Raw genomic sequence first — 26,838 nt, 5'->3', positions numbered from 1 at the left:
GGCTACCAACAGAGGGAACCTTTCACTCCAGCATAAGCTGCCAAAGGAGAAACAGAGGCCAATTAATTACCCAACTGAGAGGGGCAGGCGCACTAGGGTCAGTAATAGTCTTCCTCACTGCCGTGTGCCATAACCAAGCATGCAGGACAAAAAAACATACATTAATAGAACATGTAAGTGGCACGCATAATTAACATTCATAAAATAACATACAATAACATTAATACAAAAGTTAAAAGTTAGGCATTCGATGTGGGGTATTGAGGGATGCGGGGGGGTGGGGAGCTGCAGCAAAGACTGGGCCTCAAGCCTCGGGCTTGCCTGCTGCTGCAGACCAGGTGGAGAGGCAAGGAAGCACTGCAGCGTGGGCGAGCTCGGCTGGGGCCCGGCCTCACCCGTCAGTGCTGCCCCCTCGTGTTCGAGCGGTGGAATGACAGGCTGGATTGCGTGCATCCGTAAACTGCCGGGAGACTGTACCATCGGTTGCTGGGAATTGCCGCTCAGGGTCTTGGGACTATACATGTTTTTTTAAACCACCCTCCCCCTTGATATTTCGAATTATGTTACTCGCTATTTTTGAATGTTTGCCTGCTATTTTGCACCTTGGCCCCAGGGGAAAGCTGCCTTGCTCAGATGTATCTACGTATGGCTTGTGTGATAACTAAACTTGACTTGATTTGAAGAGGCCTGGGCTCTGAGTTCGTGAGCAGGAGGAATTGAGGACTCTAGCGAGGGCCAGGTAGTCTTCAGCTTTGATAAAGGTCGCAGAGGAAGGCTGGAGGCAGCGAGAGTGAAAGAGAAGACAAAGAAGAAGAGAAGGAAATAGAGAAAAGGGAAACTATGGAATGAGGGTGAAAGAAGGGGAAGGGGTGGAGACCTCGTACAGGATGGTTGGTGATCTGTCACACTGCACATTAATGCTTCCCAGTACCTCCCCACCCCACCCGCCCACGTGGACTGGCTCTACAAGGCCTCTATCCACACCCACAGCACCACACTCGCGCCCGGAACCTCCTTTACAAAAGCAACGAGGATGTAACAGTGACAGCAAAAAGAGAGAGGCTGCTCGGCCCGACCCCTCCATGCTGGGGCTACGCTCCCAACCCGCGGCCGACCTGGGCGCAGGCTTCGGCCTGTAAAAAAAGGCCTGCCAGCTGCCTTCGGACCCCGGCAGGGGGAAAAAATCCGAGCCCAGCGGTAATCAAAGTTCAAGGTGCTGGCCAGTGGAAGACACAGTCTCCCCTCTGCCTCCTGCCCACAAAAATGGGAATGTTTTACTTCCAAACTGAACAATTAGAGAATTGGAAAAGGGGAGTAAAGAGCGCTGGAGGGTCTGCCCTCCCTCCCCCACCTCAGGATTATGGAAAAGGACTGGGGAGTACTGAGGGGTGAGCAAAGCCGTCCAGCAGCCTCTCCACCAGCCTCGGAAGCTCCAAAAACCAGTCGGCATCACATCAAATCTCTCGCAAGTGCAGGGGCTCCCCGCCTCATCCGACCAGCAGATCCATCACACTCTCTATATCGGCAAAGTCTGTTCGCCCGCTGGGCGCCCGGCTGGAGGATCGGTCGCAGGGGGCTTTGGCCAGCGGGCAGGGAGGGAAGGCGGCCACTGGCGCTGGCATTGGCTTGATTGGCTCCCAGAGCGCAGCGGAAAGGGCCGGCTGGGTGTCGTACATGGAGGTGTCAATGTCCTCAAAGATGGCGTCCAGGGAGCCGTCGACCAGGAAGGCGTCCGATTCGGTGATCTCGAAGGTGGCGAAGATGGAGTCGAGGGGCCGGGAGCCGGGCGAGCCAGGCCTCGCGGGCTGCAGCTGGTCGTCCTCCGCGGAGGCCTGCTCCCGCGCCGGGCTGAGGCCCTGCGCGTAGTCCAGGTCCTGCAGGATGCTGGAGATGGCGGAGGAGAGCGAGGAGTCGTTGCCCGAGAGGAGGCCCAGGTCGGCCTGGGCCGGGTTGTTGTTCTGGTCCACGCCCTCGGGCTTCGGCGCGGCCTGGGCCGGGGGCTGGAGCTGGGGGGCGGAGCCGGCCTGCGGCGGCAATCCCTCGGCCTGCAGGCGCCGCAGGGCGTTGGCGATCAGCACGGAGCGCCGCAGGTTGCATTCGGCCACAGCACAGCTCTGCTGCAGCTTGAGCAGCGACAGGTCCAACAGCGAGTCGCACTGGAAGGCCAGCGGCGTAGGCGGGGCAGCATCGTCCTCGCCTCGTTTACGTTTCAGCCCTTTCCCCGGGGTAAACCTGAGCAGAACAGTACAGACTGATATCAGACTGATCCCCGAAACTTCTGAGTAACTCTAGGCAAGAGCACAGTAACAGTAAGCGGTGTGACTCTGGAAAAGTCCGTCGCTAGGGGAAAACTTTTAAACCACATGAAAACTTCTATGTTATCTTTACAAAATTTAAGTTGCAAATTCATTTACTTTAGGGTGGCAATGAAGGTTTGTTTCACTGCTGTTTCTGTAACAATTGTTTTTTGACCAGTTGGGTTTGCTCGCCTGAGTTGGCCCCCCAAACCTGGAGGGCCGGTGGACCACTCTTAGTCTGGCCTCTGCCCTTTGACCTGTGTGGCATGGGTGACCCTACAAGGCCCTGACTCCAGCCGACATCGCTCTCCGGGTCACTGAGGCACGCAAGCCCCCAAACCCTGCGACACGGTTGAAGTCCTCAGGGAGGTTAAGTTTTAAAGATGCAATAACTTAAATCTGGTATGCCTGAAGTTACATTAAAGTTTTAAAAATATGCTTTAAATTACATCTGCAGCTTTAAGTTACACCAGGATGGAGGTACAGAAACATTAGGTCCCGCACCAGCAGGTCCAGGAACAGCTATTACCATCCAACCATCAGGCTCGTGAACCAGCCTGGATAACATCACTCACCTCAACACTGAACTGATTCCACAACCTATAGACTCACTTTCAAGGACTCTGCAACTCATGTTAGTTATTTAGTTAGCTAGTTAGTTTTATTTGAACAGACTGCCTTCTTCCGCACTTTGGTTGTTTTGTCAGTCTTTGTGTGCGTAGTTTTTCACTGACTGTTGTATTTCTCTGTTCTATCATGAATGCCTGCAGGGAAACGAATCTCGGGGAAGTATACGGTACTTTGATAATAAATCTACTTTGAACTTTGGCGGGTTGAAATTGATTTTTTTTTTACGCGGACGCACCGCGGCTCGGTACGGAAACTGCACTGCCTGTGACCAGAGGAAACACAGGTCCAGTCCATCAGAGAAACCAGCAACCCGCCACAGACTCTGTCTGCGCTCCCCACTTTCTTCAGAAAGTGGCCAACGTTATCGAGGACTTCCCCTGCCCAGGCCATTCCTCCTTCTCCGTCCTCCCGTTATTTAGACCAGGGGTCCCCAGCCCTTTATGCAAAAATTCTACTTTTAGAAGAATGAGAGATCTTGTAGAAACTTATAAACTTATGAAAGGGATGGATAAGGGCAGGAAAGTTGTTTCCACTGGTAAGTGAGAGCAAGAACCAGGGGTACACAGCCTCAAGATTTGGGGGAGTAGATTTAGGACGGAGATGAGGAGGAACTGCTTTTCCCAGAGAGTGGTGAATCTGTGGAATTCTCTGCCCAATGAAGCAGTGGAGGCTACCTCAGTAAATATATTTAAGACAAGGTTGGGTAGATTTTTGCCCAGTGGGGGAATTAAGGGTTATGGGGAAAAGGCAGGTAGGTGGAGATGAGTCCATGGCCAGATCAGCCATGATTTTACTGAATGGCGGAGGAGGCTCGACAAGCTGGATGACCGACTCCTGCTCCTATTTCTTTTATAGAACACAGAATAGCACAGCACAGTACAGGCCCTTCGGCCCACAATGTCATGCCGACCCTCAAACCCTGCCTCCCATATAACCCCCCCATCTTAAATTCCTCCATATACCTGTCTAGTAGTCTCTCAAATGTCACTAGTGTATCTGCCTCCACCACTGACTCAGGCAGTGCATTCATAGTCATAGTCATACTTTATTAATCCCGGGAGAAATTGGTTTGACGCACCAACCACTCTCTGAGTAAAAAACCCTCCTCTAACATCCCCCTTGAACTTCCCAGCCCTTACCTTAAAGCCATGTCCTCTTGTATTGAGCAGTGGTGCCCTGAGGAAGAGGCGCTGACTATCCACTCTATCTATTCCTCTTAATATCATATATACCTCTATCATGTCTCCTCTCATCCTCCTTCTCTCCAGAGAGTAAAGCCCTAGCTCCTATACTATGGACCGTTACCATTAACCGAGGGGCCGGTGGACCCAGGTTAGGAACCCCTGATTCAGACGGTGGAGATGATGACGACATGTACCACCAGGCTCATGGTGGCACCATCCTGTTATCAGACTTTTGGATGGATCTCTCTTACGCCAAAGGATGAACCCTGGATCTCCCAGTCTATCTTCAAATCAAGTTCAAGTTTAATTATCATTCAACTGTACATGAACACAGCCGAATGAAACAGTGTTCCTCTGAGATCAAGATGCAAAACATACACAGCACATTCAAAACATCAAGCAAAAAAAAAAGCCCAAGTCCCTGATTGACATATCCAGCAAAATTGATGGTCATAGAAAAGTACAGCACAGAAACAGGCCCTTTGGCCCATCTAGTCCCTACCAAAACATTTAAACTACCTACTCCCATCAACCTGCACTGACCGTAGCTCTCCATGCTGCTACTATCCATGCACCTCTCCAAACTTCTCTTCAACGTTGAAATCAAGCTCGCATCCATCACTTGTCCCACACTCTCGCCACCCTCTGAGTGAAGAAGTTTCCCCTCATGTTCCCCTCAAACTTTCCACCTTTCACCCCTAATCCACGACCTCCGGTTGTAATCCCAACCAGTTGGTTGAGTTCCTGCCAATCCAGCTTGTCATTCCACCGATTAAACACCAGAGGGCGGCACCAATGGGAGAGGCCAGTTCCCAACTTGATGTAACCCTCCTATTTCATTTATCTACCTGCACTGAAATTTCTCTGTAACACAGGGTTGCCAACTTTCTCACTCTCAAATAAGGGACAAAAGTAGCAGTCAAAATACGGGACACTTGTGTTTACCCCGAGAAAGACTACCATGACCATGAAGCCTTGCGTGGGCACCTGTGGGATTAAGTGGCCATCTCCTGTATGAACACGTTGCTAAGTGTGTATCTCTGCCCGTTCAGGACTGCTTTCTCGCGTCTCTTCACATTCTGCCTCATCGCATGCTCACGGCCCCATCAGCACTGCACGAGAGGGGTACAGGATTCTGAGCAGCTACAGGTTGTGCTCAGAGGCTCCTGGACCAGCCACCAGTGTCTGAATATTCAAACAGGCTCTGAAAGTTGGGATTTGCTACCAGTGTAAACGTGGTACATATTACTATTACTAATATTTACATAATACTATTTAATTATTTATGGTTTTATTACTATTTAATTATTTATGGTGCAACTGTAACGAAAACCAAATCCCCCCCGTGATCAATAAAGTATGACTATGACTATGTGTAACTCTGAAAAGTTATAAATAGAAAAGGTTAAAGTCAATTACGTGTTTGTATCATTGAGACTGTAATTCATGAAAGAAAGAGACACGGGAAAGAGGGAGGAAGAGGGAGGAAGAGGGAGGAAGAGGGAGGAAGAGGGAGGAAGAGGGAGGAAGAGGGAGGAAGAGGGAGGAAGAGGGAGGAAGAGGGAGGAAGAGGGAGGAAGAGGGAGGAAGAGGGAGGAAGAGGGAGGAAGAGGGAGGAAGAGGGAGGAAGAGGGAGGAAGAGGGAGGAAGAGGGAGGAAGTTTGTTTCTTCAAATGGAGGTTGGTGACAAATGGTGTGTCACAGGAGATCGTGTTGGGACCCTTGTTGTTCAAGGTTCAAAGTAATTTTACTATCAAAGTATATATTTCTTACCATATACTACCCTGAGATTCATTTTCTTACAAGCATTTGCAGTAGAACAAAGAAATACAATGGAAAAACTACACACAAACACTATAAAAGGCAAACTGTGCAAATATAAAAATGGACGGACAGCAAACTGAGAACAGGAATCGAAGAGTCCTTGAAAGTGACTCCCTAGGTTGTGGAATCAGTTTGGTGTTGAGGTAAATGACGTTATCTACACTGGTTCTGGAGCCTGATGGCTGATGAGTAAAAACTGTTCCTGAACATGGTGGTGTGGGGTTAAAGGAGACCGTACCTCCTAACCAAAGTTGCCTGTTGTTATTTTTATATTTTTTTTCCCCACGTGGCCTGAAAATTGTCGGACACTTTAAACGCTTAACTGTCCAGGAAATTCCATCTGCACAACAACAAAGGCTACGTGCGTGGAAGCATTTCAGTCACTGCGCGACCACGCAGCTTAGAGGGAACAGTGTTCTTACCCAACTGTATCAGCGAGAAGAGGAGAATTTGTTATTTGTATAAATGATTTGGAAGCAAATGCTAAAGACTATCAGCAAGCATGCAGGTGACACACAAAATACCCATGACTGTCTGGTTAGGTACAGCTCAAGTACCATCTATAAATTTGCTGATGATACAACCATTGTTGGCAGAATCTCAGATTGGTGACCAAACGGCAAGCTATACCAGCTAGTGGAGTGGTGTTGCAGTAAGACCAGAGAGCTGATTGTGGACTTCAGGAAGGGCAAGACAAGGGAACACACACCAATCCTCATAGAGGGATCAGAAGTGGAGAGAGTGAGCAGTTTCAAGTTCCTGGGTGTCAAGATCTCTGAGGATCTAACCTGGTCCCAACATATCGATGCAGTTATAAAGAAAGCAAGATGGTGGTTATATTTCATTAGGAGTTTGAGGAGATTTGGTTTGACACCTAAAACACTTGAAAGCTTCTACACATGTACCATAGAGAGCATTCTGACTGTCTGTATCACTGTCTGGTATTGGGGGGGGGGGCGGGGGTTGCTACTGCATAAGAATCAGAATCAGGTTTAGTATCACCAGCATGTGACATGAAATTTGTTAACTTAGCAGCGGCAGTTCAATGCAATACATAATCTAGCAGAGAGAGAGAGAGAGAGAGAGAGAGAAAAAAAATAATAAATAAAATAAAACGTAATAAGTAAACAAACAAGTAAATCAATTACTTACATTGAATAGATTATTACGAAAATGTGCAAAAACAGAAATACTGTATATTAAAAAAAAGTGAGGTAGTGTCTGAAGCTTCAATGTCCATTCAGGAATCGGATGGCAGAGGGGAAGAAGCTGTTCCTGAATCGCTGAGTGTGTGTCTTCAGGCTTCTGTATCTCCTACCTGATGGAAACAGTGAGAAAAGGGCATGTCCTGGGTGATGGAGGTCCTTAGTAATGGACGCTGCCTTTCTGAGACACCGCACCCTAAAGATGTCCTGGATACTAGAAGCTACAGAAAGTTGTAAAATTAGTCAGCTCTATAAAGAAGGCAAGACAGTGGCTATATTTCATTAGGAGTTTGAGGAGATTTGGTTTGTCACCAAAAACTCTCGAAAACTTCTATAAATGTACCATGTTCTGACTCTCTGCATCAAAGTCTGGTATGGTGTGTGTGGGGGGGGGGGTGGTCTATGCACAGGATCGAAAGAAGCTACAGAAAGTTGTAAAATTGGTCAGCTCCATCATGGGTACTCGCCTCCATAGTATCTAAGACATCTTCAAGGAGCTGTGCCTCAAAAAGGCACTGTCCATCATTAAGGACCCCCATCACCCAGGACATGCCCTTTTCTCACTGCTACCATCAAGGAGGAGGTACAGGAGCCTGAAGGCACACACTCAACGATTCAGGAACAGTTTCTTCCCCTCTGCCATCCGATTTCTGAATGGACATTGAACCATTTTTGTTATTATTGTTTTTGCATGACTTTTAATTTAACCATTTAATATACATACACTTACTGTAATTGATTTACTTATTTGTGTCTTTTCCTACATTATCATGTATTGCGTCGTACTGCTACCACCAAGTTAACAAATTTCACGGCATATGCCAGTGATTTTAAACCGGATTCTAAAATTAGGCACGGTTGATTGTAAAGAATGTTAACGTAGTTTGCAGGAGGATTTTGATGAATTGAGAGGCGGCAAATGGATTTCAATACAGACAAGTGCGAGGTGACGCACTTTGGCAAGTCAGACTAGTATAGGGCTTATTCCGTGAATGGTGGGAGACTAGGGAGTGTAATTGAACAGAGGGACTTGGGAGTGCATAGTTGATTGAAAAGAGCATCACAGATAGACAGGGTGGTGAACGGGGTGTAGCACACTGGTCTTTATCACTCAGGGTGTTTAGTATAAGAGAGGGGGCATTGTGCTGCAGTTCTAAAGTTGTCGGTGAGCTAAAGAAAAGTTTATTATCAGAGTATATACACATCACCACCTACAACCCTGAGATTTTTTTTCTTGCGGGTATAAACTTAGAAAATTTATAGAACAGTAACTGTAAACAGGATCAATGGACAGCCATCTGTGCAAATGCAAATATAAATAATTAGCAATAAATAATGAGAGCATGAAATAACAAGATAAAGTCCTTAGAGTGAGATCATCGGTTCTGGGAACACCAGTGTAGTTATCCTCTTTTGTTCAAGAGCCTGATGGTTGAGGGGTAGTAACTGTTCTTGAACCTGGTGGTGTGAGTCCTGAGGCTCCTGTACCTTCTACTTGATGGCAGCAGTGAGAAAAGAGCACGGCCTGGGTGGTGAGGATTTCTGATGATGGATTCTGCTTTTCTACGGCAACGTTTCATGTAGATGTGCTCAATGGTTGGGAGGGTTTTGCCCGTGATGTACTGGGCTGAATCCACTACCTTTTGTAGGATTTTTCACTCGAAGGCATTAGTCCTCCCATACCAGACCGTAATGCAGCCAGTCAGCACAGTTTCCACCACACACCTGAGGAAGTTTGCCAAGGGTTTTGATGACATGCACGAGGAGTGTACAGTTTTGGTCAGGATGAACTGGAAAGAGTTCAGAATTTGTGGAACAGTACTTATCTTCCATAAAACGACACACGGGACTGTGGTAGCAGGAACAGATGAACAAGTACCGAAGGCCATAATCCGGGGAAATCAAGGGCTATCGCCAGCCCAGCTCAACACTTCAGTGAAGTGGCCCCTACCCTTCGGTGTTTGAAGAGTTGAGCTGGGCTATGACAGCCTTCATGATCTCCCCAGATTATGGTCTCGGTCAATGAAATGCACGCCATTGTTTTTTTGGCCCTTTGAGGTCTGGGGGCGGTTGTGCTCCTGATGGAAGGGGAAGAGCCCAAACTTCTTCTGGATCAGGGAAGGAGGCTGAGGACAGGGAGAATTATAGGCGCAGGCAGTCAGAAACTCTGTGTCATGACTGCACTGAGTCACAGCATACAGTGGTGCTGGAAAGTTTGTGAACCCTGTAGAATTCTCTCCATTTCTGCATAAATATGACCACAAATGTGATTAGATCTTCACACAAGTGCTGAAACCAGATAAAGAGAACCCAATTAAAGAAATAACACAAAAAAACATTTATTTATTGAGAAAAATGATCCAATATTACACATATTGTTTGGAAAAAGTGCGTGAAGCTCTGGAGCAATGCCTTCTATAAAAGCTAATTGGAGTTGGGTGTTCCAATGAATGAGATGAGATTGGAGGTGTGGGTTGTAGAGGTGACCTACCCTATAAAAAAGACGCACAAAGTCATATTGCTGACAGAGCCCGCTCTTCTCAAGAAAGATTGGTTTATTTACACCATGCCTCGATCAAAACTACTTTTAGAGAACCTTAGAAGAACTATAGAGATTCATGAAGCTGGAAAAGGCTACAAAAGCATCTCCAAAGACCCGAGTGTTCATCGGTCCACAGTCAGAGAAATTATCTACAAATGGAGGAAACTCAGTACTGTTGCTACTCTCCCTAGGAGTGGGCGTCTTGCAAAGGTCACACCAAGAGCACAATGTGCAATGCTGAAGGAGGTGAAAAAACCCAAGGGTAACAGCAAAAGACCTGCAGTCATCTCTAGAGCTTGCTCAGGTCTCTGTTCATGTGTCCACTGTAGGAAAAACACTGAACAAGAATGGTGTTCGTGGAAGGACACCACAGAGGAAACCACCACTCTCCAAAATTTAAAAATTGCTACACACCTCAAGTTTACAAAAGACTATCCCGATGTTCTACAAAGCTTCTGGGACAATGTTCTGCAGACAGACACGACTAAAGTTGAACTTTTTGGCAGAAACTAACATTGCTATGTTTAGAGGAAAAGGGGCACTGCACGCCAACACCAAATTCTTGTCCCAGCTGTGAAGCGTGGTGAAAGGAGCATCATGGTTCAGGGCTGCTTTGTTGCCCCAGGGCCTGGATAGATTGCAATCGTTGAGGGAACAATGAATTCAAAATTGTATCAAGATAGTTACAGGAGAATATCAGGGTAGCCATCATCACCAGGAGCTTAAGAGAACCTGGATGATGCATCAAGACGATGATCCAAAAGACAAGAGTAAATCAACAACAGAATGGTTTAAGAAGAAGAAAAATTCATGTTTTTGAATGGCCGAGTCAAAGTCCTGACCTTAATCCTATAGAAATGTTGTGGGAGGACCTGAAGTGAGCAGTTCATGCACGGAAGCCCATAAACAACCCAGAGTTGAAGCAGTTTTGTAAGGAGGAATGGCCTGAAATTCCTCCAAGCCGATGTGCAGAACTGATTAAGTTATCGGAAAGTTATTGCTGTACAAGGGGGTCACACCAGTTACTGAAAGCAAAGGTTCACATACTTTTTCCCAACAAATACATGTAATATTGGATCATTTTTCTTAATAAACCAATGAACAAATATAATGTTTTTGTGTTATTTATCTAACTGGGTTCTCTTTATCCAGTTTTAGGACTCACCTGATGGTCTGATCACAGGGGGGGTGGCAGAGAAGGAGTGCCAGGGCAAGGGGGCGGGTGCAGGCACACCCAGCCCCAAGACACCAGCCAAGGGTCACACGATTCCAAACAATTGGTTTATTGACCATCGCAGAATACTTAAGGGGAAATCTAAAGGGGAGCCAGCTCCTGCAATCAGAGTGTGGAACGAGCTGCCAGCGGAACTGGTGGACGTGGGTTCTGTTTTAACACTTAACAGAAGTTTGGATAAGGTCCATGGATGAGAGGGGCATGGAGGGCTATGGCCGGGTGCACATAGATGAGACTGGGCCAGTACAGACCAGATGGGCTGAAGAGCCTGTTTCTGCGCTGTAGTGTGTCATATGACCCTGATTCTAAAGCCGGTGGGGGGGGGGGGGGGAGGTGGTGGAGGTTGGAGGGTGTCAATCCCGCTGCTCTTCCAGGATCGTCCCATTTCCGAAGACCCGGTAGCTTCGGCAGAGCTGGCGGGGGGAGAAGAGGGGAGTGCTCCGGGAATAGAGAATACACACCGAGAGTCAGGTGTCCCCGCCCACTGACCCCTGACCCCAGCTTCACTCTGCAGGCGCACAGTCCCCAGGCCAGGCTCCCTGAACTCACCTGACGGCAGCCATCGACTCCACCCAAGCAATCCCTCTGCAAGTCGCTGCTCCTCGCGGCTGTTCTGCGGCCTGAAACACCAGGAGAGAGTTGGAGTTAGCTCACCCCCCTGGCTACGGAGCACAGAAATACCGCCAGTCAACCGGACTGCCGCGATTCAGGCCGCCGTTCACTTTGAGAGCACTGCAGCATACAAGCAAGGATTTAAACGCTTAAACTCCACGAGGCATTGGTCAGACTGCACTTGGAGTGTTCTGAGCAGCTTTGGGTTCATTGTCTAAGAAAGGATGTGCTGAGGATCCGGGGAGGGTTGATGAGAATGTTTCAGGGAATGAAGGGGTTAACGCTTGAGAAGTCTTCGATGGCTCTCGGCCTATATTCACTGGAGTTTAGAAGAATGAGGGGGATTTTCAATTGAATAGTGAATATTGAAAGGTCTAGATGGAGCGGACATGGAGAGGGTGTTTCCAGTATCGGGAGAGTCAACGACTAGAGGGCATACAAGGACGTCCCTTTAGAACGGAGATGAGGAGGGATTTCTTCAGCTAGAGAGCGAAGAACCTGCGGAATTCCCTGCCACAGGCGGCCGTGGAGGCCAAGTCACCGAGTATATTTAAAGTGGAAGTCAGTGGCTTCTTGATTAGTAAAGGTGTCAAAGATTACGGGGAGGATGGAATTGAGAGGGAAAGTAAATCAGCCATGAACGAATGGCAAGGAAGACCTGATGGGCCAAATGGTCTAATTCTGCTCTCATATCTTACCTCATCTCGCCCTTGATTTATTTTACCCTCTCATGTGGGGGGGGGGGGGCACGTTTGTCCTTGTAAACGTTAAACCACAGGTCCCCTACTCCCAGGGTCTTGCAACCTCTTCCACACCCACTGACCGAGGGGGGAGGAGGAACCACTCGATAAGATCGTGCTGACCTGAATGCAGCCTCAGCTCTGCCCTCCTGTTACCCCCCCCCCCGGCAACCATTCACCACCACACCCCCCACCCCCACCTTCCTGATGAAGAATAAACCCATCTCTGCCCTCAGGAGGTACAGAAGCCTGAAGGCACACACTCAACAATTCAGCTTCTTCCCCTCTGCCAACCGATTCCTAAATGCACATCGAACCCTTGAACACTCCCACACGTTTTTAATATATTATTTCTGTTTTTGCACAATTTTTAATCTATTCAGTATACATATACTGTAATTTATTTATTTATTTATTTTTACTTTTTTCCTTCTAGATTACGTATTGCATTGAACTGCTGCTGCTAAATTCCACAACACATGCCGATGATAGTAAACCTGATTCTGAAAAACTCAAGAGTCTCTGCTTCCACAGCGCGCTGAGGAAGAGGCCTCCAACAACTTTGGCTCTCTGAAGGAATCTGCTTCATCCGTGTTAAATCGATGACTGCACTTACAAACAGAGACCCAGAGTCACTGCTGTGAAATTTGCTCTCTTGTGACACAGCAGTGCAGTGCATTACATATAATATACTAACAGGGGTTCCCAAACTTTTTCACGCCACTTAAAGGCATCCGTAAGTCTTGCGAGACCATGGATCTGCGCCTGGAAGGTCTTCACTCTCCAGGGCGCAGGCCTGGGCAAGGTTGTATGGAAGACCAGCAGTTGCCTATGCTGCAAGTCTTCCCTCTCCACGAGACCGATGTTGTCCAAGGGAAGGGCATTAGGACCCATACAGCTTGGCACCGGTGTCGTCACAGAGCAATGTGTGATTAAGTGCCTTGCTCAAGGACACAACACGCTGCCTCAGCTGGGGCTCGAACTCACGACCTTTAGATCACTAGTCGAACACCTTAACCACTTGGCCACATGCTCACACATGCCACAGACTAATACAATTAAGCAAGGGGTCAGCGGACCCCAGATTGAGAATCCTTTGCAATAAAATATAACGAAAAGTATTAAAAAATTAAGTAAGTAGCGCAAAAGGAGAGGACAAATAGTGAGGGAGCGTCATGGGTTCATTGTCCATTCAGAAATCGGATAGCGGAGTGGAAGAAACCGTTCCGAAAACATAAGAGTGTGTAACTTCAGGCTCCTGTTTCTCCTCTAAGAAGGTAGCAATATAAAGGGGGCATGCCTTGTGGGATCATAGAAATCTACAGCACATCACAGGCCCTTCAGCCCACAATGTTGTGCCGACCATGCAACCTTGTCTAGAAACTGCCTACAGTTTCCCTACCTCTATTTTCCTAAGCTCCATGTACCCATCTAATCTCTTAAAAGAGCCTATTGTATCCGCCCCCACCACCGTCGCCGGCAGTGCATTCCATGCACCCACTACTGTGTGAAAAACTTCCCTTGTACCTGCTTCCAAGTACCTTAAAACTATGACCCCTCATGTAAGCCATTTCAGCCCTGGGAAAAAGCCTCTGGCTACCCACATGGTCATAGTCATGACTTACTCATCCCGGGGGAAATTGGTTAAGACACAACACGCTGCCCTGGCCGAGACTCGAACCCACGACCTTCAGATCGTGAGCCCAACGCCCTAACCACACACATTGCCTCTAAGCGTCTTAGAAACGTAGAAACATAGAAAATAGGTGCAGGAGTAGGCCATTCGGCCCTTCGAGCCTGCACCGCCATTTATTATGATCATGGCTGATCATCCAACTCAGAACCCTGCACCAGCCTTCCCTCCATGCCCCCTGATCCCCGTAGCCACAAGGGCCATGTCTAACTCCCTCTTAAATATAGCCAATGAACTGGCCTCAACTGTTTCCTGTGGCAGAGAATTCCACAGATTCACCACTCTCTGTGTGAAGAAGTTTTTCCTAATCTTGGTCCTAAAAGGCTTCCCCCTTATCCTCAAACTGTGACCCCTCGTTCTGGACTTCCCCAACATCGGGAACAATCTTCCTGCATCTAGCCTGTCCAATCCCTTTAGGATTTTATACCTTTCAATCAGATCCCCCCTCAATCTTCTAAATTCCAACGAGTACAAGCCCAGTTCATCTAGTCTTTCTTCATATGGAAGTCCTGCCATCCCAGGAATCAATCTGGTGAACCTTCTTTGTACTCCCTCTGTGGCAAGGATGTCTTTCTTCAGATTAGGGGACCAAAACTGCACACAATACTCCAGTTGTGGTCTCACCAAGGCCATGTACAACTGCAGCAGTACCTCCCTGCTCCTGTACTCCAATCCTCTCGCTATAAATGCCAGCTTACCATTCGCCTTTTTCACCGCCTGCTGTACCTGCATGCCCACTTTCAATGACTGGTGTATAATGACACCCAGATCTCGTTGCACCTCCCCTTTTCCTAATCGGCCACCATTCAGATAATAATCTGTTTTCCTATTTTTGCCACCTCTTATACACCTCTATCAGGTCACCTCTCATCCTCTGTCACTCCAAGGAGAAAAGACCACGTTCACTCAACTTATTCTCATAAGGCATGCTCCCCAATCCAGGCAACACCCTTCTCTCAGGAACCTCAGACGGGCGTCACGGAAGCTTGGCAGTAAGTACGTGCCTGCGCTGTTATCAGGGTTCGATTCCCGCCGCTGCCTGTGAGGAACTTGTATAACCTCCCCGTGACTCCGTGGGTATTCCGGTCTCCTCTCACTTTTTAAAGTTGGTGTTGGTAAGCCATGCCGAGTCAGTACTAGAAGCGTGGTAACACTACAGGCTGTTCAGCGGCTGCCAGAGATCTGGGATTGTTCCCGGTGAGCCCTGGCTGGCAGAGTAGCTCACGCAACAAACACCAGTGGAACCAGAAGGTTGAGCAGCTTAACCCCGCCCGCCTCCGTAACCATCTCTGCGGTCTCGACACTCCAGCCCGTTGGGTGTCCCTGAACTTGATCGGCCCACCACGCCCCGAACCTCTGCCCTGACCGTCTCCACCAAACCCCACCCCTTCCATGGTCCCCGTGATTTGGCATCGGGCACTGGGGCATGACCCACCCGCCAGATGCCCCACAACGTTTAGGCCCGTTGAAGGAAGTTGATCATTGTCGGCAAGATATTAAACCGCTCTGATCCTAACGGATCGATTTTGGAAGTTATCAGCCGAGACCTCAAATTATTGCCTCCTCCTGGGTGACCCAGGCCCCCTACCTGATCATTCACACTCAGCGAGCTTCTCAACAGCTCCCAGGCCCCATCGAGACCCCCCTCCATTCTCCCACCCAGCCTCCACCAAACTCAACTCTATCCTGCCAGCTCCCGTTGATCCCCCCCCCCACCAACAACTCTACCCAGCCGGCCCCCACTGGGCCACCCACATCCAGCTCAACCAATCTCCAGTCTACTCACGCAACCCTCCCTGACACCCCCCACATCCAGTCCCCGCCAACCTCCAATGTACCCAGCCAGCACCCATTGACTCTTCCATCTCCCCCCCCGCGACCCTTCATCTCTCCTTGGGTATCTGGCATGTCTTACGGATGCTCTGAACTGGTGGTTATCACCAAGGGAACCTACATCGGGATGGGATCTTCCTGCCCCATCATTTCCAAATCTGGGCAACAAAGGCGGACACCAAGGGGGAGCTGATATAGACCAGCTCTGGGGCTCGGACAGTTGGCACCATTTGGCGGGGATGTTAACCCATTCCTACCCCCCCAACACCTCCCATCATTCCCAGACTGGCCTTTCTCCTAACACAAACCCCCTCCCCTCCTCTCCTCCCCCACCCCCCCGTTCACAGACAGCAGCAGCACAAAGTCCTTCTCCCCTACCCCCATATTTGCCCCTCCTACCCCCTCCCTCTCCCGCCAAACTAATCAGATGCATATCAGAGATGGATCAAGAGTACGTACTTTGGGCAAGTGTAATGGGTTAAAGTTGGAACGGGTTAAAGTTACCCCTCCCCCCCCACCTTCACTGTATGGATGGATGCTGTTCGATCTCCAGAGCTGGTCTCCCTCATCTCCCCCCTCAAAGTCCACCCACAGGTGGAGAGGATGGGGCAGGAAGATCCTATCCCAGTGTAGGAGAGGTTCGCCCAGCCTTGGTGGCACGGGGCACCCTTGGGAGATGGGAGCAGCAACGCCAGGGAGACGGGTGCGTACCCCCACCCCCACCCCAGAAGGGTAACTGTTGCCAGGGTAACTGGCTCACTCGAAGCCGGAAAGAGGTCCCAGCCGTCAAAAGGAGCAGGAAGACAGCCTGCCCCTCCAGAATTCGCAAGACAACCCCCTCCCCGTCCCAAATCGCTGTCCAAACAACAAGCGGCAATTCTTCCAGAGGTTCAGGGTGAAGATAGAAGAGTCGGGGAACCAGGGCCAAGGGGTGAGACCGTGTCACTGAGAACATTCACGGCACGGAGGGGGCGGGGGGGGGGGCAGGAGAGGCTGCCCACCGTCGCTTCCTCCGGCTCAGGACCGGCCCGCCGGCGTTTACCCCCCAGCGCCCCCCGCCCTTACCTCGGCGTCAACCCATCCTCCTGCCCGCTGCCGAGCCGAGTGTCCTGCCCGCAGCTTCGCCCGGCTGGGAGGCAGCGGCAGCCGCTCCGAGTCACCTGATATACAGGAAAAAGCCGTCGCCACCCCCGTTTCAATCCGCACGCACACAACAGGGGAACAGAAACTGAAAGCTGACAGCAGCAACACACTGTCCAGAGATCCGAACCTCCCACTCCATAACCGGGAGGCTGTGCTTGGGGTGGGGGGGGTGTGATTTTGACACCCGGGTTTCACGGAACGAGATCCCCTCCCAAAGCAGGGCGACACAGCCCCCACCGCAGCAAAGAGCAAACTCAGGTACCTGTCTGACCGGCTTCAGAGAGCAGGAACACCGATACCACCTCTGGCAAAGTCCCTGATTTTACACCGGGGAGAATTCAATCGAACTGCCCGAAGATGAAACTGGCTCCGAGGAAGCTACCCGGGCGACGGCAGTCCGTGAATTAACGTCCCCCGGGCCAGACTGGCATTCCAAGGAGGGCAGCCGGCTCGTAGCGGCCCTGAGGAGCAGCAGGGGGTAGGAGGAAGTCGAGTGTGGGAGCGGAGGACGGAGCCCACGGACGAGTCAGGGCTGACTCATCCCGCATCGCGGCGAATGCAGAAGCCGGAGCCCGAGGACTTCTGATGATTCCTCGGGCCCGTCATGAGACTCCGGCGAGAAGGGCGCCGATCAGCCCACGATCTCATCGAGCAAAAGTGTGACAGCCTCGAGGGGCGGAATGGCCTCTTCCTGAATCTTCGGATCCAGCGGTGACAGAGCACGAAATGCGCAAGTCAGGCGCCTGACCTGCTGACCCCAAACTCCGCACACTCTTCTGCACAACCCCGGATAGCTGGAGACTTCCTCCAGCCAAGCACAGGGTTCAAAAAATACACAGAAAAGTTGCTGGTGGACGCAGCCGGCTCAAAAAAATGATCTGTTTGCTATTAACGATGTAGGCTATTTTTAAGATGGGAAATGAATTCAGAAATGGGGGGTGCAAAGGGGCTTGGGAGTCCTCCTACAGAACTCCAGAAAGGTTAACTGGCAGATTGGAAAGAAGGGCAAATGGAATGTTAGCACTTATTTCCAGAGAACTAGAATATCATATAACCATATAACAATTACAGCATGGAAACAGGCCATCTTGGCCCCTCTAGTCCCTGCGGAACTCTTACTCTCGCCTAGTCCCACCAACCTGCACTCAACCCATAACCCTCCATTCCCTTCCTGTCCATATATCTGTCCAATTTAACTTTAAATGACAACATCGAACCAGCCTCAACCACTTCTGCTGGAAGCTCGTTCCACACAGCTACCACTCTCTGAGTAAAGAAGTTCCCCCTCATGTTACCCCTAAACTTTTGCCCTTTAACACTCGACTCATGTCCTCTTGTTTGAATCTCCTCCAATCTCAATGGAAAAAGCCTATCCACATCAACTCTCATAATTTTAAACACCTCTATCAAGTCCCCCCTTAAACTTCTATGTTCCAAAGAATAAAGACCCAACTTGTTCAACCTTTCTCTGTAACTTAGGAGATGAAACACAGGTAACATTCTAGTAAATCTTCTCTGTACTCTCTCTGTTTTGTTGACATCTTTCCTATAATTCGGTGACCAGAACTGTACGCAATACTCCAAATTTGGCCTCACCAATGCCTTGTACAATTTCAACATTACATCCCAACTCCCATACTCCTAAAAATGCTGAGGCTTTCTAAAGCACTGGTGAGGCCTTCCTTGGAGTATAGTGAGGAGTTTTGGGTCCCTTAGAAAGTTTATCCTTTTTTTTGTATGCTACAATCCTTACTTTCAGCTTTTTTTTCCTGTAAGTTTTACGGTTTTTTGTTGTGAATTGCATTATAGTTTTGCTGGTCGGCATTACATTTTCTCTTTTCTTATATATATTGACAGCTCTGTGCGGTTGAATGCTCCGATTAATTTTTTTTTCTTTTACACACTGAAATGGTTGGCCTGGGTTTTTTTTTCCTCAGTGGGAGGTTGGGGTGGATACTAATCTTACATGTTTTTATTTTAGGTGCTTTTTTTTCATAGTTATGAACTATATATTGGACTTGTTTGTTTTGCACTGTATAAATCTCCATTTTGTTGATGGGTTTTTTTCTGTAGCTCTATTGCAGAAACGCATTAAAAAAATTAACAAAAAAAAAGTAGGTGCTGGTATTGGAGAGGGTCCAGAGGAGGCTCAGGAGAATGAAAGGGTTAATGTAAGATGAGCTCTGGGACTGTACGCGGGGGGGGGGAGGAGGGGGCATTGAAACCTACTGAATGTTGAAAGGCCCAGACAGAGTTGACGCGCAGGAGGGTGTTTCCAATAGAGGGACCATCTAGGACATCCCTTTAGAACGGAGATGAGGAGGGATTTCTTCAATTGGCGAATCTGTGGAATCCGTTGCCATAGAGACGGCCGCGGGGGCCGAGCAGACGTTGATAGGTTCTTGATTGGTCAAGGCGTCAAAGGTTACAGGGAGACGGCGGAAGAATGGGGTTGAGAGGGGAAGTTAACCAGTCAAGACTGAATGGCAGAGAAGATTCGATGGGCTGAATGGCCTAATTCTGTTCCTATGTCTTAAGGTCCTGTTCCACACACCACCCCCCTCCCTACATCTCCCAGAATGTTCGCAACACTGGAGTTCCCCTCTTCTACGGGTAAAAGTCCCGAGCATTCAGGGCCTCACGTGTCCAACTCCTGCGCGCTTGGTGTGCGTGGCAGGAGAACCCCCGGGACCCACCGAGGAAGGACAGCCCCTCGCTCCACCCTAGGCCGCAAAGAGTACCCCTGTCTCAACGGCTCCGGGGGCAAAGGTTTGATCTCGAACTCTGGTGCTGTCCGTGTGGAGTTTGCAGGTTCTCCCTGGGACCGTGTGGGGTTCCACCCCACCCCAACTCTCCTGAGGTGCGTTGGTTTCCCTCACTTCCCAAACATTTAGGGGCATTATCTGATGGTTATGTGGGAGGGAACAGGTTACTGGGAATGGGACTGCTAAAAATAAATGCTCAGAGTCAGCAAAGACTCGATGGGCCAAATGGCCTGCAACTTATGAAAATCATTGTAATCCTCATAGCTTTGGCCCTCCGCCTCTCTCAAAGCCACTATACCTGCTTAACAAGTGGCCAGGAAGTTATTTGGTCAGGAATAATCTCCGTTGTGTGTGGCGGTTTGCATTCCCCTATCTCAGACCCTGAAACCCGTCTTATTCCCAGGATGGAAACGAAGAGAGGGCATTGAGGTGTTGGGGGATAACTTAGAGGAGACGGGCTGGGTAAACGAGAGCACTGTCAGGGCTGGAGATGGAAGCAGGTGTGCAGTACTCTTGCAAAAGTCTTAGGCACCCTGGATTTTTTTAAAAATATGGTTTCAGACGATAAGGCTTCCACGGATCCCTGACCTCGACGTCACTGAGGCTGCCTGAATTGCATTGAGTTTGTTACTTACATCCTTCATATAAATGAGGAGTAAAAGTCTTTACGTTACGTCTCCGTCTAAATGCGCAACTTATAGTAATTTATAATAAATAGTATGCACAACAGGACAGTCAACATAACATAGAGATACAGTTGTGTCAGCGTGAATTAATCAGTCTGGTGGAAGAAGCTATTCCAGAGCCTGTTGGTCCTGGCTTTTATGCTGCGGTACTGTTTCCCGGATTGGAGCAGCTGGAACAGTTTGTGGTTGGGGTGACTCGGGTCCCCAGTGATCCTTCAGGCCCTTTTCTACACACCTGTCTCTGTAAATGTCCTGAGTAGTGGGAAGTTCACATCTACAGATGCGCTGGGCTGTCCGCACCACTCTCTGCAGAGTCCTGCGATCGAGGGAGGTACAGTTCCCATACTGGCCATTATCTGGAGAGGCAGAAGCAAGCCAGACAGCCAAAGTCTGCTGAAGAACTGTGGCTAGTTCTCCAACAGGCCTTGAACAACCTACCAGCCGATTTTCTTGTAACACTGCATGACAGTGCACCCGAGAGAACTTGTGTAGTTTTAAAGCTAAAGCGTGGTCACGCCAAATATCAATTTTAGTTATATTCTGTTTACTGCTCTTTATAGTAAATGTGACATTTTTGAAAGCTTCTTCACTTTCCAGTTGTCTTACATGTGCAACTTTTGCAGAGTTCTGTAACAGTTCAGTTTATTGTCATTCAACTGTACACGTGTACACCACTAGACAAGATGAGACAACGTTCCTCTGGACCAAGGTGCACAACAGAGTACCTATAACTCACACACAAAACACTTAAAGTAATATTACTACTACTATTGAGTATAGGAGTTGGGAAGTAATGTTAAAATTGTACAAGGCAATGGTGAGGCCAAATTTGGAGTATTGTGTACAGTTCTGGTCACCGAATTATAGGAAAGATGTCAACAACTAGAGAGAGTACAGAAGAGATTTACTAGAATGTTACCTGCGTTCCAGCACCTAAGGTTGAACAAGTTAGGTCTTTATTCTTTGGAGCGTAGAAGGTTGGTGGGGGGGGGGAACGACTTGATAGAGGTATTTAAATTTATGAGGGGGATTGATAGAGTTGACGTGGATAGGTTTTTTCCATTGAGAGTGGGGAGATTCAAACAAGAGGACATGAGTTGAGAGTTAAAGGGCAAAAGTTTAGGGGTAACATCAGGGGGAACTTCTTGACTCAGAGAGTGGTAGCTGTGTGGAACGAACTTCCAGCAGAAGTGGTAGAGGCAGGTTCGATTTTGTCATTTATAAAAAATGGGATAGTATATGGACAGGAAAGGAATGGAGGGTTATGGGCTGAGTGCAGGTCAGTGGGACTAGGTGAGAGTAAGAGTTCGGCACAGACTAGAAGGGCTGAGATGGCCTGTTTCCATGCTGTCATTGTTATATGGTTATATGGTTTATATTACTATGTCGACTAAGGCCTAGGATTACTCAGGGTTACCTAGGATTACTCCGACACTCAGGGCCCTGCCTTGCTACTGGTACCACGTAGCCCAGTACTGCCTGTCTCGGGTCGGGTTGTCGGCGACTCAACCAGTGCACTTTGGTTAACCAAGGAGGAGGGTGCGTAGGCACCCAGCAGGACTAAAAACAAAACCTGACAGAGGGCGGATGGACTCTCTGTGAGTCAATGGCCACCTCCTGCCCGTGAGAGCAGTGGTGTGCCACACAGTCTTTCGTTTTCGCCTTGTAAGGCATAGAAGGCATAAAGTAACATTACCACAAATAAATTAACAAATGATAAGGTGCATGTACGATACAATTTAAAAAGTTAACAGTATAATGCTACTGGTGCCTCACGCGTGATGAGACCTGGGTGGTGGGAGGGATCTCAGTAGTCTTACGACCTGGAGAAAGAAGATGATTCCCACCCTAACAGTTCTTGTCTCAATGCTACAGTACCTCCTGCCTGATGGTGGGGGAGGGTGGGTTGTCAAAGCGATTGTTGGATGGATGGGAGGGATCACTGACAATCCTGAGGGTCCTGCGATGGGTGGAACAGAGACCCCCCCCCCAATGACCTTGCCCTACATCAAGAACATCTCAGAAATGTCAGCTCGACTGCACGAACCTCACGGCATCACAATCACTCACAAGCCAACGGCGACATTAAGGAGGGGTGCCTCACAAACCAAGGAACCAGAAAAGACAACTGACAAAGGCAATGTGGTGTACAGGATCTCCTGTGGAGACTGCAGCAAGAGTTACATTGACCAGACAGGGCATAAACTCTCAACTCCTTTACAGGAACACAAACTGGCAGTATAGAGACACGATCCACTGTCCCCGATCTTGGTACACGAAGACCAAGAAGGTCACCACTTTAACTGGGAGACTACGGAGGTTCTGGCGCAGGAGAACATGAAGCAGGCAGGCAAAATTTTTAGAAACCTGCCTCTCCGCTGATAACTCCATGAAGAAGGAGGGACTGTCATATGTTGAAAGATTGGAGCGACTGGGCTTGTATACACTGGAATTTAGAAGGCTGAGAGGGGATCTGATTGAAACATATAAGATTATGAGGGGATTGGACACGCTAGAGGCAGGAAACATGTTCCCAATGTTGGGGGAGTCCAGAACCAGAGGCCACAGTTTAAGAATAAGAGGTAGACAATTTAGAACGGAGTTGAGGAAGAACTTTTTCACACAGAGGGTTGTGGTTCTGTGGAATGCTCTGCCTCAGAAGGCAGTGGAGGCCAATTCTCTGGATTCTTTCAAGAAAGAGTTAGATAGAGCTCTTAAAGATAGCGGAGTGAAGGGATGTGGGGAGAAGGCAGGAACAGGGTACTGATTGTGGATGATCAGCCACGATCACAGTGAATGGTGGTGCTGGCTCGAGGGGCTGAATGGCCTACTCCTGCACCCATTGTCTATTGAAACATATCAAAATAGACGCCATGTACGAATCCCTAGGAGGCAAAGAAACACGAGCCAATAGAATTCAGAGGTCAACTGAAGGGGGTGCCGATCAGTGAATGGGGAGAGGGGGCAATATAAACACAAGCGCTCCCAGAGAGGAACACCAACAACCGTGCACCGAGGGTGTCAGCTCAAGTGGTGATGAAACGTCTGCAAGGTAATTGCCAAGCTCGGCGAACACCACAACATCAAACTCCTCAACCCGAGCTAAGAATATTCACCACTATCCTTGACCCCAATGTGTGTTAGTTAAGAGGCATTTAACAGGCAGCTAATGGAGGGATGAGATAAGTGTAATTTGGCATTGGGGTCAGCAGAGACACAGTGGCCTGAAGGCTCTGCTTCTGTGCTCTCATGTTCTATATTTCATCATCATCATGTGCCCTGTTGTATGACATCATCATGTTTCATCATATTGTGGACGATCATGACCATGATTGTTTTTGGCAAAATGTTTTCTGCCGAAGTTGTTTGCCATTGCCTTCTTCTGGGCAGTGTCTTTACAAGACGGGTGACCCCCCCCAGCCATTATCAACACCCTTCAGAGATTGCCTGCCTGAAGTCAGTGGTCGCATAACCAGGACTTGTGATCTGCACTGGCTGCTCGTACGACCGTCCACCACCCACCCCCACGGCTTCGCGTGACCCTGATCGGGGGCTAAGCAGGTGCTACACCTTGCCCGAGGGCGTCCTGCAGGCTAGCGGAGGGAAGGAGAACCTTACGCCCTCTTTGGTAGAGACGTAGCTCCATCTCGACATCCAAAGTAGCTCACGGGAGGTGAGGAGAGGCATAAAGAGCATCACTGGCTTCAATCAGCCTCGCTGCAGAGCCTCGCAATGCAGCCGTCAATGGTCCCCAACCTCCGCATCTAATTAATTAGCTTGTTTATTTCGGCTTTTTTCTTAAAGATGTGCTGGGTGCGTTCCAACTACCGTTGTGCCCCTGCATTCTTCACGGCAATGTATCGGTCAGCGGCCCGGAGGTTGGGGACCACTGGGCTAATGAGTTAAACCAATTCTTAAATAGGTTTGTCCTCCTGTTCACACCCTCTCAGCACACCAGCCCTGATGCCAAGGCACCCAGTGCCCCCTCAGCAACAGCATCTCCCCTCCTCCCTCCTCCAGCTCAACATGCGGATGAACAACACAGGCTACCACTGTCCCCGTCGCCTCCTTGCCCTGCACCTACCATCCACACCTCCACAGACCAACTGCTATCGTCTCGACCCCCACCTTCCAATCAACGCCCCAGCCGTCATGGACTCACCTTCATGACTGAGCAGGTGAGAAACGGCTCTGGGGAAACTCAGACATGGCAAGGCACTTGAACCCCAAGCTCTTGAAGGAGTGTGCTGAGCAGCTGTGTGGAGTTCTGCAGTGCCTTTTCAATCTGAGGCTCAGCCTGGAAAGGGTCCTGACTGTGTAGAAAACATCACGTGTGGTCCCAGAAGGGGCCAACAGAAAGTCCAGTGGCCCTGACTTCACACATCATGAAGACCCTAGGGAAGCTGGTCCTGGCTCACCTCCGACCCCAGTCAGATCCCCCACAGTTTGCCTACCAGAGGCACATTGGAGTCGACGATGCTGTCATCCACCTGCTGAACAGAGCCTACTCCCATTTGCACAAGCAGGACAGCACTGTGAGGATCCTTCCAGGTGAGGCGACACTTCACCTGTGAGTCGGCTGGGGTGATATACTGCGTCCGGTGCTCCCGATGTGGCCTTCTATATATTGGCAAGACCTGTCGCAGACTGGGAGACCGTTTTGCTGAACACCTATGCTCTGTCCTCCAGAGAAAGCAGGACCTCCCAGTGGCCACTCATTTTAATTCCACATCCCATTCCCATTCTGACATGTCTATCCACGGCCTCCTCTACTGTAAAGATGAAGCTACACTCAGGTTGGAGGAACAACACCTTATATTCCGTCTGGGTAGCCTCCAACCTGATGGCATGAACATCGACTTCTCTAACTTCTGCTAATGCCCCACCTCTCCCTCATACCCCATCCGTTATTTATTTATATACACACATTCTTTTTCTCTCTCCTTTTTCTCCCTCTGTCCCTCTGACTATACCCCTTGCCCATCCTCTGGGTCACCCCCCCCCCGTCTTTCTCCCTGGGCCTCCTGTCCCATGATCCTGTCATATCCCTTTTGCCAATCACCTGTCCAGCTCTCGGCTCCAACCCTCCCCCTCCTGTCTTTTCCTATTATTTTGGATCTCCCCCTCCCCCTCCCACTTTCAAATCTCTTACTCACTCTTCCTTCAGTTAGTCCTGACGAAGGGTCTCGGCCTGAAACGTCGACTGCACCTCTTCCTAGAAATGCTGCCTGGCCTGCTGCGTTCACCGGCAACTTTGATGTGTGTTGCTGTGAGGATCTATTGTTTTGATTTCTCAAGTGCCTTCAATACCATACAGCCCTCATCACTGACGGAAAAGTTCTGTTCAATGCAGGCTGACACTTCCATTGTATCCTGGGTAATGGACTACCTGACTGGCAGGCCGCAGTTTGTGTCCCTTTCCTGTTTACCCTGTATATCTCGGACTTCAGGTACAACACTGAGTCATGTCTTCTGCAGAAATTCTCTGGTGACTCAGCAACAGTTGGGTGTATAAAGGGAGGATGGGAGGATGAATACAGGGCCCTGGGGGAGGACTTTGTCAAATGGTGCAAGCTGAATCATCTGCAGCTCAGCATCAATAAGAGAAAAGGAGATGGTCATGGACTTCAGGAAGACTAAGCCTGCATTGATCCCTTTTACTGTTGATGGTGAGGACGTGGATGTGGTGAGGACCTACAGGTACCTGGGGGTGCACCTGGATGACAAACTTGGGTAGAACACCAACACAGAGGCTGTGTACAAGAAGGGCCAGAGTTGCCTCTACTTCCTGAGGAGACTGAGGTCCTTTGGAGAATGCAGGCCTCTCCTTCGCATGTTCTACCAGTCTGTTGTCGCCAGTACAATCTTCTATGCGGTGGTGTGCTGGGGCAATGGCATCAACACGGGTGATGCCAACAGGCTCAATAAACTGATTGGAAAGCCTGGCTCTGTTATAGGAGTCAAACTGGACACACTGGAGGCTGTGGTAGAACAAAGGACCCTACGGAAAATCCTGGCAATTCTGGACAATGTTTCTCACCCTCTGCATGCCACCTTGGCTGAACAGAGGAGCAATTTTAGTAATAGACGAAGACAACTGCACTGTTCCAAAGAGCTCTATATGAGGTCATTATTACCCTCGGCCATTAGGCTCCATAATGAGTCAACCTATAGCTGGGGAAGTGATGACCCCCCCCCACCCCATCAGACTGTTTGAGGTAACCTTTTTTAAACTTCTTTCTTACTTCTTTTCTGATATTTGTTCATCCATGCACTTGTAATGCTACTGTGACTCTGCAATTTCCTTTGGGATCAATAAAGTATCCATGTGTTAGATGAGATAAGTTCATTGACACATACCACAAGATACGCCACTACAACTTTCCTGGTTCGTATGAAGCCCCCACATTCTACGTTCTGCAACCTTTGACCTTCCACCCCAAGTGTACG

The 26,838-nt window shown here is 49.1% G+C and overlaps 1 protein-coding gene across 1 annotated transcript; it reads right to left on the bottom strand.

Moving 5' to 3' along the window:
- Positions 1 to 1,419: 1,419 nt before the first annotated feature.
- Positions 1,420 to 17,485, bottom strand: LOC134353206 (SERTA domain-containing protein 1-like). The gene is made up of 4 exons (XM_063061222.1): positions 17,347 to 17,485; positions 16,860 to 17,029; positions 11,466 to 11,536; positions 1,420 to 2,232 (listed from the first exon to the last, which is right to left on the bottom strand). Exons 1-4 carry the CDS (start codon positions 17,483 to 17,485, stop codon positions 1,488 to 1,490), a joined length of 1,125 nt encoding a protein of 374 aa, XP_062917292.1. The 3' UTR covers positions 1,420 to 1,487.
- Between the last annotated feature and the right edge of the window lie 9,353 nt (positions 17,486 to 26,838).

This window comes from Mobula hypostoma, chromosome 10 (genome assembly GCF_963921235.1).
Source record: "Mobula hypostoma chromosome 10, sMobHyp1.1, whole genome shotgun sequence".
NCBI lineage: Eukaryota > Metazoa > Chordata > Chondrichthyes > Myliobatiformes > Myliobatidae > Mobula > Mobula hypostoma.
This window is presented reverse-complemented; position numbering and strand designations above follow the sequence as displayed.